The sequence below is a fragment of the Macrobrachium rosenbergii genome, chromosome 26 (assembly GCF_040412425.1).
Source record: "Macrobrachium rosenbergii isolate ZJJX-2024 chromosome 26, ASM4041242v1, whole genome shotgun sequence".
NCBI classification, from domain to species: domain Eukaryota; kingdom Metazoa; phylum Arthropoda; class Malacostraca; order Decapoda; family Palaemonidae; genus Macrobrachium; species Macrobrachium rosenbergii.
The window spans coordinates 13,812,379-13,824,964 of record NC_089766.1 but is presented as its reverse complement, the minus strand read 5'-3'; the positions used below and the strand labels follow the sequence as shown (position 1 = coordinate 13,824,964).

At 34.8% G+C, this 12,586-nt stretch overlaps 1 protein-coding gene across 3 annotated transcripts in view; it reads left to right on the top strand.

Annotated features, from left to right (window-relative positions):
• CngA (Cyclic nucleotide-gated ion channel subunit A) overlaps positions 1-12,586 on the top strand; it is a 726,729-nt gene that overhangs the window by 593,669 nt on the left and 120,474 nt on the right. For all 3 annotated transcript variants that reach the window (XM_067128313.1, XM_067128312.1, XM_067128310.1), the window contains exon 4: positions 3,046-3,162. In XM_067128313.1, the coding sequence (XP_066984414.1) occupies positions 3,046-3,162 (117 nt within the window). The remainder of the gene's footprint in view (positions 1-3,045; positions 3,163-12,586) is intronic.

Sequence of the window (12,586 nt, the reverse complement as noted above, 5' to 3'; positions counted from 1 at the left end):
TTGTTCCCTTTCCATCATCCTGCAGATACCTACCTTCCTTACTTAACAATCTCCAGATTCACCCCGTTCGTCTTACCATCTTTCGTTACATTGTCTCCGATAATATACCTGTCAGAGTCAGCCATTTCCATTATTCCACCAGTAATATTCTCACTTTTTTTCTCGTCCGTTTCTTCCAGCATTTGTTTTATTTCTTTTTATCGTACAGTGTCAGAATCTCCGCAAATCTGATGAGCCTTCTGTATAAGCATATAAATCAGGCCAGAGTTCAGGCGTTTTTGTAACCTGGGTATGTCTTTGAATCGGTAATTGGTGGATGAAATTCCAGTTATTCTCTCTGACGTTGCTTTGACACACACACACACACACACACACACACACACACATATATATTTTGTTGTGTTTACAACATTGTATGTGTACAAATATATATATATAGTCTATATATATATATATATATATATATATATATATATATATATATATATATATATATATGTTGAAACACTGGAGTGCTGCGAGGCCTTTCGACTCTAACTTAGCTGTATAGCGTCGAAGGCCCCAGCACTAGTGTTTATATATGTGTATAATAGAAACGGAAACACTGGAGTGCTGTATATTTTGTAATGTCCTTTACCAGCTAAGTAAAGGACATAGCGTCAAAAGGCCTCGCAGCACTCCAGTGTATATATAGCGTCGAAAGGCCTTGCAGCACTCCAGTGTTTCCGTTTCCTTCGTGATTTTATCTTTATTTATATATTCATCACGTTCCATATATATATATATATATATATATATATATATATATATATATATATATATATATATATATATATATATTTATATTAGATATATATATCATTGATTTATGGACAAATTTATAGTGTGAGTGCCGATTCATGATTATAAATGAACACACATCATTCGTGGTATGCATTGCCAAATAGTCATTATTTCGAGGCTGGATACGAATCAGCTCAATGAGGCGATTAATCATCCTCACGCAGCAGACATTCCGAGCTCATTGTTTCTTTTTACCATAAATCATATTTCATTTATCACGGGCAACGCCAGTGATAATTCATCCAAACCGTGATGATTATTGTATCATGGACATAACTCCCCGTTGGGGGAGTAAGCGCCGTCAGTGCACCTCATGCGGTGCACTGTAGGCATTACTTAAGGTTCTTTGCAGCGTGCCTTCGGCCCCTAGTTGCAACCCCTTTCGTTCCTTTTGCTGTAACTCCTTTCATATTATCTTTCTTCCATCTTACTTTCCATCCTCTCCTAACAATTGATTCATAGTGCAACTGCGAGGTTTTCCTCCTGTTACACCTTTCAGACCTTTTACTGTCAATATCCGTTTCAGCGTTGAGTGGCCTCATGGGTCCCAGTGCTTGGCCTTTGGCCTAAATTCTATATTCAATTTGGCCTAAATTCTATATTCAATTCATAGACATAGCTGTTGTAAATTCTGTGTTCTATGCGTGTTTGTGATTGTTAATATGAATCAAATATAATCTACGATGTTTATCACTAAAGGGACGAGACGAACATTTACTGCAAACTGCTCCTATAGACATCATTATCTTCCGTCATAATTCATTCATTAATTTCTAGGTGGGTCTGTGAAAGAATTAATTACATACTGAATGAGAAGACGACCTCTTATATATTGATTTAATACGTGAAAGCTAAGGAGAGAGGCAACTCGGCGCCCCTTCCTACCCCATACCCGAAAGAAAAATGCTTAAGCACGCCATAGAACTCCCCATTATAGATACGGTTAGTTATGGAATTGAAAGTAAACAGAAGAAGGCAGTCAATTCCAAGGCGTAAAACGAACATTAAAATAACATTGGATATCATATGGATTCCCTGATATTATGCGGCTCTAAGTTTAGTTGTCGGAAAGTTTCTGTGGTGCCAACGTTGTTTGAAAAGCTAGAGGAGTAATATGAGGTTTTCCACCTTATTTCTTTTTTTTAATGTCGTTTCATTGTTTTGGATCACTTTGCTGGTGGAGTGTTGAAGGCGGTACTCTAGATGAAATGTAAAAATCATATTTCCCGACCAATGCATATGGCAGTATTTATTGGTCGTTTAGGGTACTCCTGATTTTGAAAATATATATATTTTGAAATATATAATATATATATAAATATATATATACTATATAATTTATATTATAACAATACTTACACACGCGCACACACACATACAATAGGCTATATTAGTTCTCAGTTTTGTATTCTTACGGGAGGCGCTGCATAGTAGTAGATAAACGCAAGTTTGAACTGGGATGAATAAATGACAGTATTGGGAAGATTGAGATTGAACATTCAGACTAAATCTATCACACTAAATACCACGACCTGGAAAAGGGAAGAAAAACACGAGGTTGTGAAAGTCACGGGGAAAGAAGGTTTTGAATAACTATGAGTATTAAGAATGGAAGCGTTGAGAAAAAAATCGAGACTAAAATATTAAGGGTGATTAATCTATAACACATTGGAACCTTAGTGGAGTGTCGATTTTAAGAAATTGTTTGGAGAATAATAAGGCGATAAGTTGTCAAATTCTTTCAATTAATGACGTAAATAGCCTCAGAGCTCATCGTCCTTGTTTCACAGTTTTGTTCATAATGAGAGTCGAGTCGCAGTTGCTTTCCATATGGTAGTCTCTCCTAAATACGTGAAAGTTCAGTGGCAAGAAAAGACCCATTTTCTTTGATTTACAGTGGAAGGACCGTTTTCTATTTTGTTGATGTTCCATGGTATACTCGCTTGTTCTAGTATTTGACTCTCTCTCTCTCTCTCTCTCTCTCTCTCTCTCTCTCTCTCTCTCTCTCTCTCTCTCTCTCAAGATAACGAAACGGGCATGACGCCCAAACCAAGTTGTCGGTTTGTGTAAGAATTAAAAATGAATGGTTTTCTTCGTCATATATGACAACTGACCTACCTTTCTTGAAGAAACACCTTTTGTAATTAAAAAAAAAAGGAAGGCAAAAAAATAAAATCACTAATCTTTTCTTCATATTTGCAGGGGGTTGGCGGTAACGATGTGGGAGGACCCCCTCGACACAGATCGCTCAGTCAGGTGACCTCGCTTGACCTAACACAGCCTCACTCCCTCCCTCCAGGAGAACCTCCTGATAGAGAGGTAAGTAACCATTTGCTGTATGTTGTGTGGAAACATTTAGTTTTTGGAATCTGGTTCATTTCGAATGGCAGGATCAGCATATTGAATAAACACCCATTCTTCCCCGACGGCAGGAGTGAGAATAACAGTCAGCCAATTCATTTGTGAATGTTGTTTTTGTTATTTTACCTTAAATGCTCAATATTATAAGATGTGTCGGTCCCTCCTATTTCTCTTAGCCTCAGACGATATATTACGTGATCCTGGCATTAGTGACAGGATTTGTATATTTAGGTACATACGTAAATATCGCGTGCTCCATAGCCAGTGGCAGGAATCAGCTTTTTTGATAGAGGTCTTTTAAGACCTCAAATGACATTACGAGTTCCAGTGCCATGCCTGGAATACTTTCTGACTCCGTTAAATTCATGATGATTCGACCTTTTTACTGTTAATTTCTGAGTGAGACGGAAAGCTTTTGACACATTCCGTTAAATTCCATGGTACTTCTGTTAATGTAACCAGGGATGCAAATTGGATGCAAAGGGATGTAGCTAGGGAAGCCATGGGATTAGCAACTTCATCCCAAAAGGGGTATTGTTGATATAATATATATATATATATATATATATATATATATATATATATATATATATATATTGTGTGTGTGTGTACACACATGTACATATATATATATATATATATATATATATATATATATATATATATATATAGTATAATATGCTTACGCACGTTTTTCATTACTTAAAGTCGCCTCATCTGTAGGTGCATTTTATGAGCATGATACAAAAACAAATCCGTAACTATATTCACCGTTTCATAAATAATTCAACTAATAACATCATCCTGTTTATACCATAACCTTATACCGAATATAACCTCTGATGTTTAACCACGAAAGTGAAGTACACACCTATACTCGCCCGCATCACCCTTTTGATATATTTAGTCCCAGACAAAGAAACATTTCATTTTCTACGGCAAACGGAAATAGCGCTTCTCTGTTTACTTCATAAATAATGACAAAGTCTCGGTTATGAGTAGTGATCATTGTCTTGGTACAATCCCCGCCGGACGAGTGTTTACAGAGGGCGAGATGAATTAGCCCAGGAAGAGTTTACCTCAGGTCAATATTGTATGAGCGCGTCGGGATTAATCACCAGGTTAAGTTCGGTGGAAGAAGGGAGACGTACTTTTCCATTCGCTTCTTCTGATTGGTGCCATGACTCGATTTTGTTGTGGTTAAATTCGTCTTTCTTTTGTTTATAATCGTACTGTTGTTTCAGTTTGTCTGTTTCAATTCTTTTGGTCGATAGTGTTATGTCATTTTTTTATTGTAGTTTTTTATTTGCATTTTTTTGTACGTTGTTTCTTTTCTTATTCTCTTTCGTCGTTATTTTTATCTATTTAATTTTTTTGGTTGTTGTCTGTGCCGAAAGCTATTTTCAAAATTAATTTTATAAAACGTTCAGTCGGTTGTTTAAAAAAATTAATTAACCTTTTCCCTAGAGCCGTAATGTCTTCCTGAAATTAACATAAACGTACTTCACAATAGATGTTTGTAATTTCGAAAGTTCAGACTTCCGTCCCATTTTATTTCCCAAACAGGATAGAGCGAATTACAATTAATTCATGGAGATCAGTTATTCTTGATTTTTAGACCCGCTTTCCAATCTTTTTTTTAGCAGTAGGGCTTCAAACTTAGACCAAGCGTGTAGGCCCCGAGCAGTGTCAGAACTTTTCCATCGTAGATAACAAAGATTCATAAAAAAAATAGCTTCCAATTATTTTTTTTTACCTTTGATTCTTCATACTGTTCGTCATTTTTGCTTTCTAAGGCGAGTAGTATCAGCGTTTGATTGCCAAAACTATTTTTTTCCGTGTTTTATAAAGCTGCCAGTTTTTTCGGTTGGTCTTTTTCAAGTAGATTTCACGGCCATACGATTGGATGTTTTTACTCTCTCTCTCTCTCTCTCTCTCTCTCTCTCTCTCTCTCTCTCTCTCTCTCTCTCTCTCTCTCTCTCTCAGTATTTGTCATCAATTTTTTCCAAAATTCTTTTGATATGGAGCCAGTTTGGCTGCCTATTTTCATTCTCTCTCTCTCTCTCTCTCTCTCTCTCTCTCTCTCTCTCTCTCTCTCTCTCTCTCTCTCTCTCGTAGTATTTGCCATAATTTTTTTCCAAAGTTCTTTTGATATCAAGCCAATTTGGCTGCCTCCATTTCCTCTCTCTCTCTCTCTCTCTCTCTCTCTCTCTCTCTCTCTCTCTCTCTCTCTCTCTTACTCAGTTTTCTGAAATAGGGGACGTCTATACCATGGTTTACAATGTGATAATAAGGTCCCTTAGGACAAAAGGATACTTTGGAAACCCCAAAGGGAGGAGTTAAGATTTTCATTCTAAGGTTCATAAGGAGAAGTATAAAATATTCGAAATAATTTTTCCCATTCTTGAAAACGACCGAAATAAAAGATTTTTCCACCTTAATTATTATATATGGATGTGCCAACGACAGCGCTTGTATGACTGTGTATATTTATAAGTCATCGCCGCCCGCGAGTATAAGAAATTATTATTATTATTATTATTATTATTATTATTATTATTATTATTATTATTATTATTATTATTCAGGAGATGAAACCTATTCATATGGAACAAGCCCACCAAAGGGGCCATTGACTTGGAATTCAAGCTTCCAAAGAATATTAAGGTGTCCATTAGGAAAAAGTAAAAGGAGGTAAAGGAAAGTACAGAAAGAAGAGATCTCATTTATTAAAAAAGGAAAAATAAATCAGTGCATTAATAAATAGATAGAAATGTATTGAATACGAGGAGAATAGCATTAGGGCAGTAATGCATTGCATCTTCGCTTGAACTTTTGTTTAGATAATGAGCACATAATCAGCTGTTTAAGTAATTATCACATAGCTAGCTGTTTAGATAATGAGCGCATAATCAGCTGTTTAGGTAATTATCGCATAACTAGCTGTTTAGATAATGAGCGCATAATCAGCTGTTTAGGTAATTATCACATAACTAGCTGTTTAGATAATGAGCGCATAATCAGCTGTTTAGGCAGTTATCACATAACTAGCTGTTTAGATAACGAGCACATAATCAGCTGTTTAGAATTATCACATAAGTAGTTGTTTAGATAATTAGCACATTACTACCTGTTTAGATGATTAGCACGTAACTAGTTGTTTAGATAATTAGCACATAACTAGTTGTTTAGTGAATTATCACATAACTGACTGTTTAGATAATTAGCACATAACATGCTGTTTAGATAATTAGCACATAACTAACTGTTTAGATAATTAGCACATTACCAACTGTTTAGATAATTAGCACATAACTAGATGTTTAGATAATTAGCATATAACTAGTTGTTTAGTGAATTATCACATAACTGGCTGTTTAGATAATTAGCACATAACATGCTGTTTAGATAATTAGCACATAACTAACTGTTTAGACAATTAGCACATAACTAGCTGTTTAGATAATTAGCACATGAGTGGCTGTTTGGATAATTAGCACATAACTAGCTGTTTAGATAATTAGCACATAACTAGTTGTAAGGGCGTTTCAAAAGCTTTCGATTAAAAGAAGGACGAAAGTAAATTGTCTTGCTGTATATATCGGATGTTGACTTCCGTTTGCGATCTGTTAACTTACTTATTATTATTATTATTATTATTATTATTATTATTATTATTTCTCGTAGTCACAAGAACACTTAGAATTATTTTCTTGTTTAACAGCATTATGAGTTTATGTCAGTTTATTAATGTTATGTACTTTTTAAGTTTTTTATTAGAGTAACATTGATATCTTTAATGCATTGATTTAAATTAGCGTGTATTTACATGATTTTTATTTATTACATGTTTTTTTTTCATTACGTTTAAGAATTTATTATCATTATTTATTTTCATTAATTAATTATGAGGGCAATTTCCTTTTTTGACAGACTTTAATAAAAAAAAAAAAGAATGATTAACTGCAAAAAATTATTAACTCTCTCTCTCTCTCTCTCTCTCTCTCTCTCTCTCTCTCTCTCTCTCTCTCTCTCTCTGTGAAATATTGATGACTTATTGCAGATAATGATTTGCTGTCTTAGTTTTTCTTTATGAAAAATGAGCGAAATTGCGAAAAAGTGTAAGTTTCTCATAAATACTTAAGATTTGTTGCGTAAGGTGATTCATTTTCTCTCTCTCTCTCTCTCTTCTCTCTCTCTCTCTCTCTCTCTCTCTCTCTCTCTCTCACACGCTCCCACACACACACACGCACACAATTTTGATGACTAATTACAAAAGGCGATTATCTCTCTCTCTCTCTCTCTCTCTCTCTCTCTCTCTCTCTCTAAATATTGATGACTAATTACAAAGAAGATTATCTCTCTCTCTCTCTCTCTCTCTCTCTCTCTCTCTCTCTTAACTGCATCCTTATCGACCTATCACGACGAAGGTCGGGAATATAATTTATCGATTAATATCATTCATAGGAGGATGATGACGGTTGGGGGTTGGGGGGCCGCATGGGAGGGAGGGAGGGACTTGGAGGGGGTGTAGGGTGGCTGGACCTGGGGGAAGAGATAAAGAGGAAGTCATGATCCGTGAAGAATATAGATCACGATAAGATTGAAATGCCATATCCCTTTGTATGGTTTAATGAACCTTACCAGCATATGAGATCCCTCCTTTTTTTTCGTTCTTTTTTTCTTCACTTTATAGAGAAGTGTCAGGATATGACATGAATATTACGAATTGTGCGTTGCAGACCAATTATTCACAGTATTTATTGGCTGTTGGCGTTGCTTGCCCTATCAAGATATAAGTATATATGTGTTTGGAAACAAAGCACACCTTTGCTCAGACCGATTTTAAACAAAGACCAATCATTCTCATATTTCCATAATTTTAACACTTCCTAATTTAACACTTTCTAATTTTTCTGCAAACTGCTAAGCTCCACGCGCTCTTAAGTGCATCAGTGTTATTTCTATAAAAACTTTTTTTTCATGGTCTATGAATGCCAGTGGTACCCTTGTCTGTCAGACTTCTCAAAAAAAAGTTCCATTATTGATTCAACGTTGAAAACCACGCTACTCTTCTCTATCAATATTTCTCATATCAGTCTTAGTTTTTATGACAATAAATCGTCCATTCTCATCAGCTTCCTTCAGAGGCGATACCCAGTGAACATTTTCATCATATTTCAGCAAAATTAGACTGTATTTGGGGCTTATCTTCATACAAACTACCAGAGGCAGACACGGGCAAGAACGTGATTATCTTAGCGGCGGTCATTCCGTCAAAATGACAACAAATACGATTCTGCCATTACAGCAGCGCCTAGACGGGATATCGAATCCTCTTGGCTCTCTCTGCCTCTTAGACCGGATACTTTGTTGTGAAGTCTATTGCGTTGCTCTTAGAACCGAGTTGAAAGGGGTTCGTAAAGCACGTTTTGCTCTTTGAAGGAGATCAAGCAGTATTGGTCATCTCTCTCTCTCTCTCTCTCTCTCTCTCTCTCTCTCTCTCTCTCTCTCTCTCTCTCTCAAGTACCCCTTGACGACCGCCTCTCTCTTCATAGACTTTGCATTCCAGGGTCCGTGACCCAGATGTAGCGGCGTCGTAAAGATTTTGCTCAATCAATCATTCTCTCGATCGGGGGTCCTTCCTCTTAGGCTTCGAAGGATATGCCCATCCTATCCACCCTTCCCCGCCTCCCCCAAGGAAGATTCCTATCTGCACAGGACTGTGATTTGTGCGTTGCTTGTTCATTTGCGCACGATGGTGAAAATATGGGGTGGCCTGTGGTATGTCTTTCGTCTGGGTTATCGGCTGTGGTACACACACACACACACACACACACACACACACACACACACATACACATATACATATATATATATATATATATATATATATATATATATATATATATATATATATATATATATATATATATATATATATTTTGGTATTTTATATCTTATGTATTGGACATACGTTTATCTTTCGTTTTTATCTAGTATTTTTCAGGGAGTATTAAATTCAGTTCCGCTTATTTTTTATGAATTAAGTGAAAATTGTGCATTTTACACCCTTTATTAATATGTATACAGTCAGTTCAGTTTGTAATTTTTTCTTAATTTGTTTTGTGGTGGTGTTTAAGAAACACAACTTGTGTGTATGTGCTTTTGTTTATTTTAATCTCTACGTACTTATTAGAGGCTCGCGTCTTGTCTAAGGTAAGTTATTCTCTCAAAGGAAATACATTGCTCGTGTTTTTCCAATATTGCATTTTGTGGATGTTTTTCATATTACAGGTCTGACGCATACCGGATATGATTGCAGCTATTTTCCTATTTGCAAGAAATGCTGTTGTCCTTCTGTTCTTCCGTGTGTTGTATTGCTTCTGTTTTCTGTTATGCATTGGCGAGGGTTTTTTTCGGCATATCCACATCGCTTTGTTATGTATTCAAGCTAATAGTTGCGTAATATTTTTATTTTTTGGCAGAAATTATCGACCAGATTACTATTGCGTGTTTTTACATTTTTGTAAATGACCTATTTATAATATATATATATATATATATATATATATATATATATATATATATATATATATATATATATATATATATATATATATATATATATATATATATATATATATATATATATATATATATCATATCAGTAGCCCTGGTAGTTGTGAGGCCAGATAACTCACAAGCAGTTTATAATGTATATATATATATATAATATATATATATATATATATATATATATATATATATATATATATGTGTGTGTGTGTGTGTGTGTGTGTATATGTATATATATATGTGTGTGTGTGTGAGCAAAGGCTAATGGTAGCCCAGTTCCGAAGGAAACATGAAAATAAAAGAAAATGCGGAAGATTGGAGTTTCACGAAATGAGCAATAGACCTGCATCTTAAAGGAAAGAAGGTCATAATTAGATATGGACACCAGAAGCAGGAAGAGAATTCCAAAACTGGAAGAGGTGGCTGAACGGATGGTGTCACGAGATCGCTTGAGAAGCAGAGGAATTATCCCATGGAGCACAACAGAGCAGTGACCTAAATGATACCTGTAAAAATGTGTTGGTGACGGTATGCAAGTATCTTTACGTCACATTTAGTTTTTTATTTATTTTGAAGGATTTTGTTTATGGCCTAAGATATGTGGGTTTTTGGTTTTCTGTAAAAGAAAATTTTTGTGCCAGCTATGTCTGTCCGCACTTTTTCTGTCTGCCCTCAGATCTTAAAAACTACTGAGGCTAGAGGGCTGCAAATTGGCATGTTGATCATCCACCCTCCCATTACCAAACATACCAAATTGCAGCTCTCAAGCCTCAGTAGTTTTCATTTTATTTAAGGTTGAACTTAGCCATAATCGTGCTTCTGGCAGCGATATAGGATAGGCCACCACCGGGCCGTGATTAAACTTTCATGGGCCGCGACTCATACATCATTATACCGAGACCACCGGAGGATAAATCTGTTTTCGGTGGCCTTGATTATATGCTGTAGCGGCTGTACAGAAAACTCGATTGCGCCGAAGAACATTTTTTACGTGCTTCTGTTTGTGCCTAACCTTTGTGAACATGGATGTTTTCCCATTTGTCTTGAATGTTTTTGAAATGGATATTTTATTTGATATTAAGTTAATTGTTATCTACATGTATTTGGTACTGAATCTGTCTGTCTCTCCGTAATTACTCTTTATAGCTGACTTTTACCAGTGTTTCTGGGAAGGTGTGGTCTTAGCAGTTTTTCGGAGCTCCTTTCTCTTCTTTCTTAATCCATCCACTGTAGCCTTTTATACGTCACATTCATTAGTCTCCCTGTTTGCGATTTTTTCATTCAGGTCACAAGAGGTTTATCCATTATTTATTAATGGATCTGTATTTCCTAAAAGATGTATTTCTGTTGACTGGTATCTTATTTGTTCTAGTATTTTTCGTTATTTTCTGGATTTTTCAGTAAATTCCTAATTGTCAACTTATATTATACGTCTCATATTTTTTATATTTCCCAGGCTAAACATGTGTATACTGAGAGAGAGAGAGGTGGGACCAGGTTATTGGTTAAGCTGGGAACCGAATGTTCCTTTACTAGCTGACCCTGTAAGATATGCCGATAGTGACCAGCTGACCCTATATTATTATTATTATTATTATTATTATTATTATTATTATTATTATTATTATTATTATTATTATTATTATTATTATTATTATTAACTATATAGGATAGCTTCCACGTAATAGGATGAACATAGGAAAAATAGAATATAAAAATAAATAACAATCAAATATATGTTTATCAGAAACCAGATAAAAATACATACAAATGTAAACACCAATATAGGCACAGAAATAAAATAGATAAACATGGCTCTGTAAAGTAGTACTGAAGTGACATCCATGTCAAGAGGCAGAGAGTAAGAGAGAGAGAGAGAAAAAAAAAAATAGCCAAACAGACAGGCAGAAGTTAAGATGGTACTGTCAACAAACATTTTCAATACCAACGGAGCCTGAGGAACCTCAAGGTGACTGTAGTGCATCTAAGGCTTATGAGAACCACCCTGCTGAGTAAACTGTATAAGAGATGAATGGAGCTAATGCCTCTCCAGAACTCCTTACGCCTCGGCGTGTTTATCTTTAGTTGAATGTATGGGGTTCCTTCTGAAGACTAAGGAGTTGAGAAGACATATTCATGGGACACTTGCTTGTTACTTGTGTGACGTACACAAAACCGATGATTGTTCTTAAGTATCCTTGAGCTTATCATTCACTCAATGCTTTTTTTTTATCTCTTCCTTTTCTTTCAGTATTTCTTGTACACACACACACACACACCCACAAGTATACGTATATTTGTACATCTGATAAATAGTCGACTGTAGTGGGTCGCAGCCAGATGAAGGTCGTAGGTACAGGTAACATAATCCTGATATACTGGAGGAAACCTCCCTCTTTTAAAAGCCATATATATATATGTGTGTGTGTATGTATATATATATATATATATATATATATATATATAGTATATATACATATATGTATATACTGTATATATATATTTGTATATATACATATATATTGTATGTATGTATATACATGTACACATGTATATATATAATATATATATTTACAAATATATATATATATATATATATATATATATATATATATATATATATATATATATATATATATATATATATATATATATATATATATATATAGTGTATATATATATATATAATATATATATATATATATATATATATATATATATATATAGAGAGAGAGAGAGAGAGAGAGAGAGAGAGAGAGAGAGAGAGAGAGAGAGAGAGAGAGAGAGAAAAGAATACCATAAT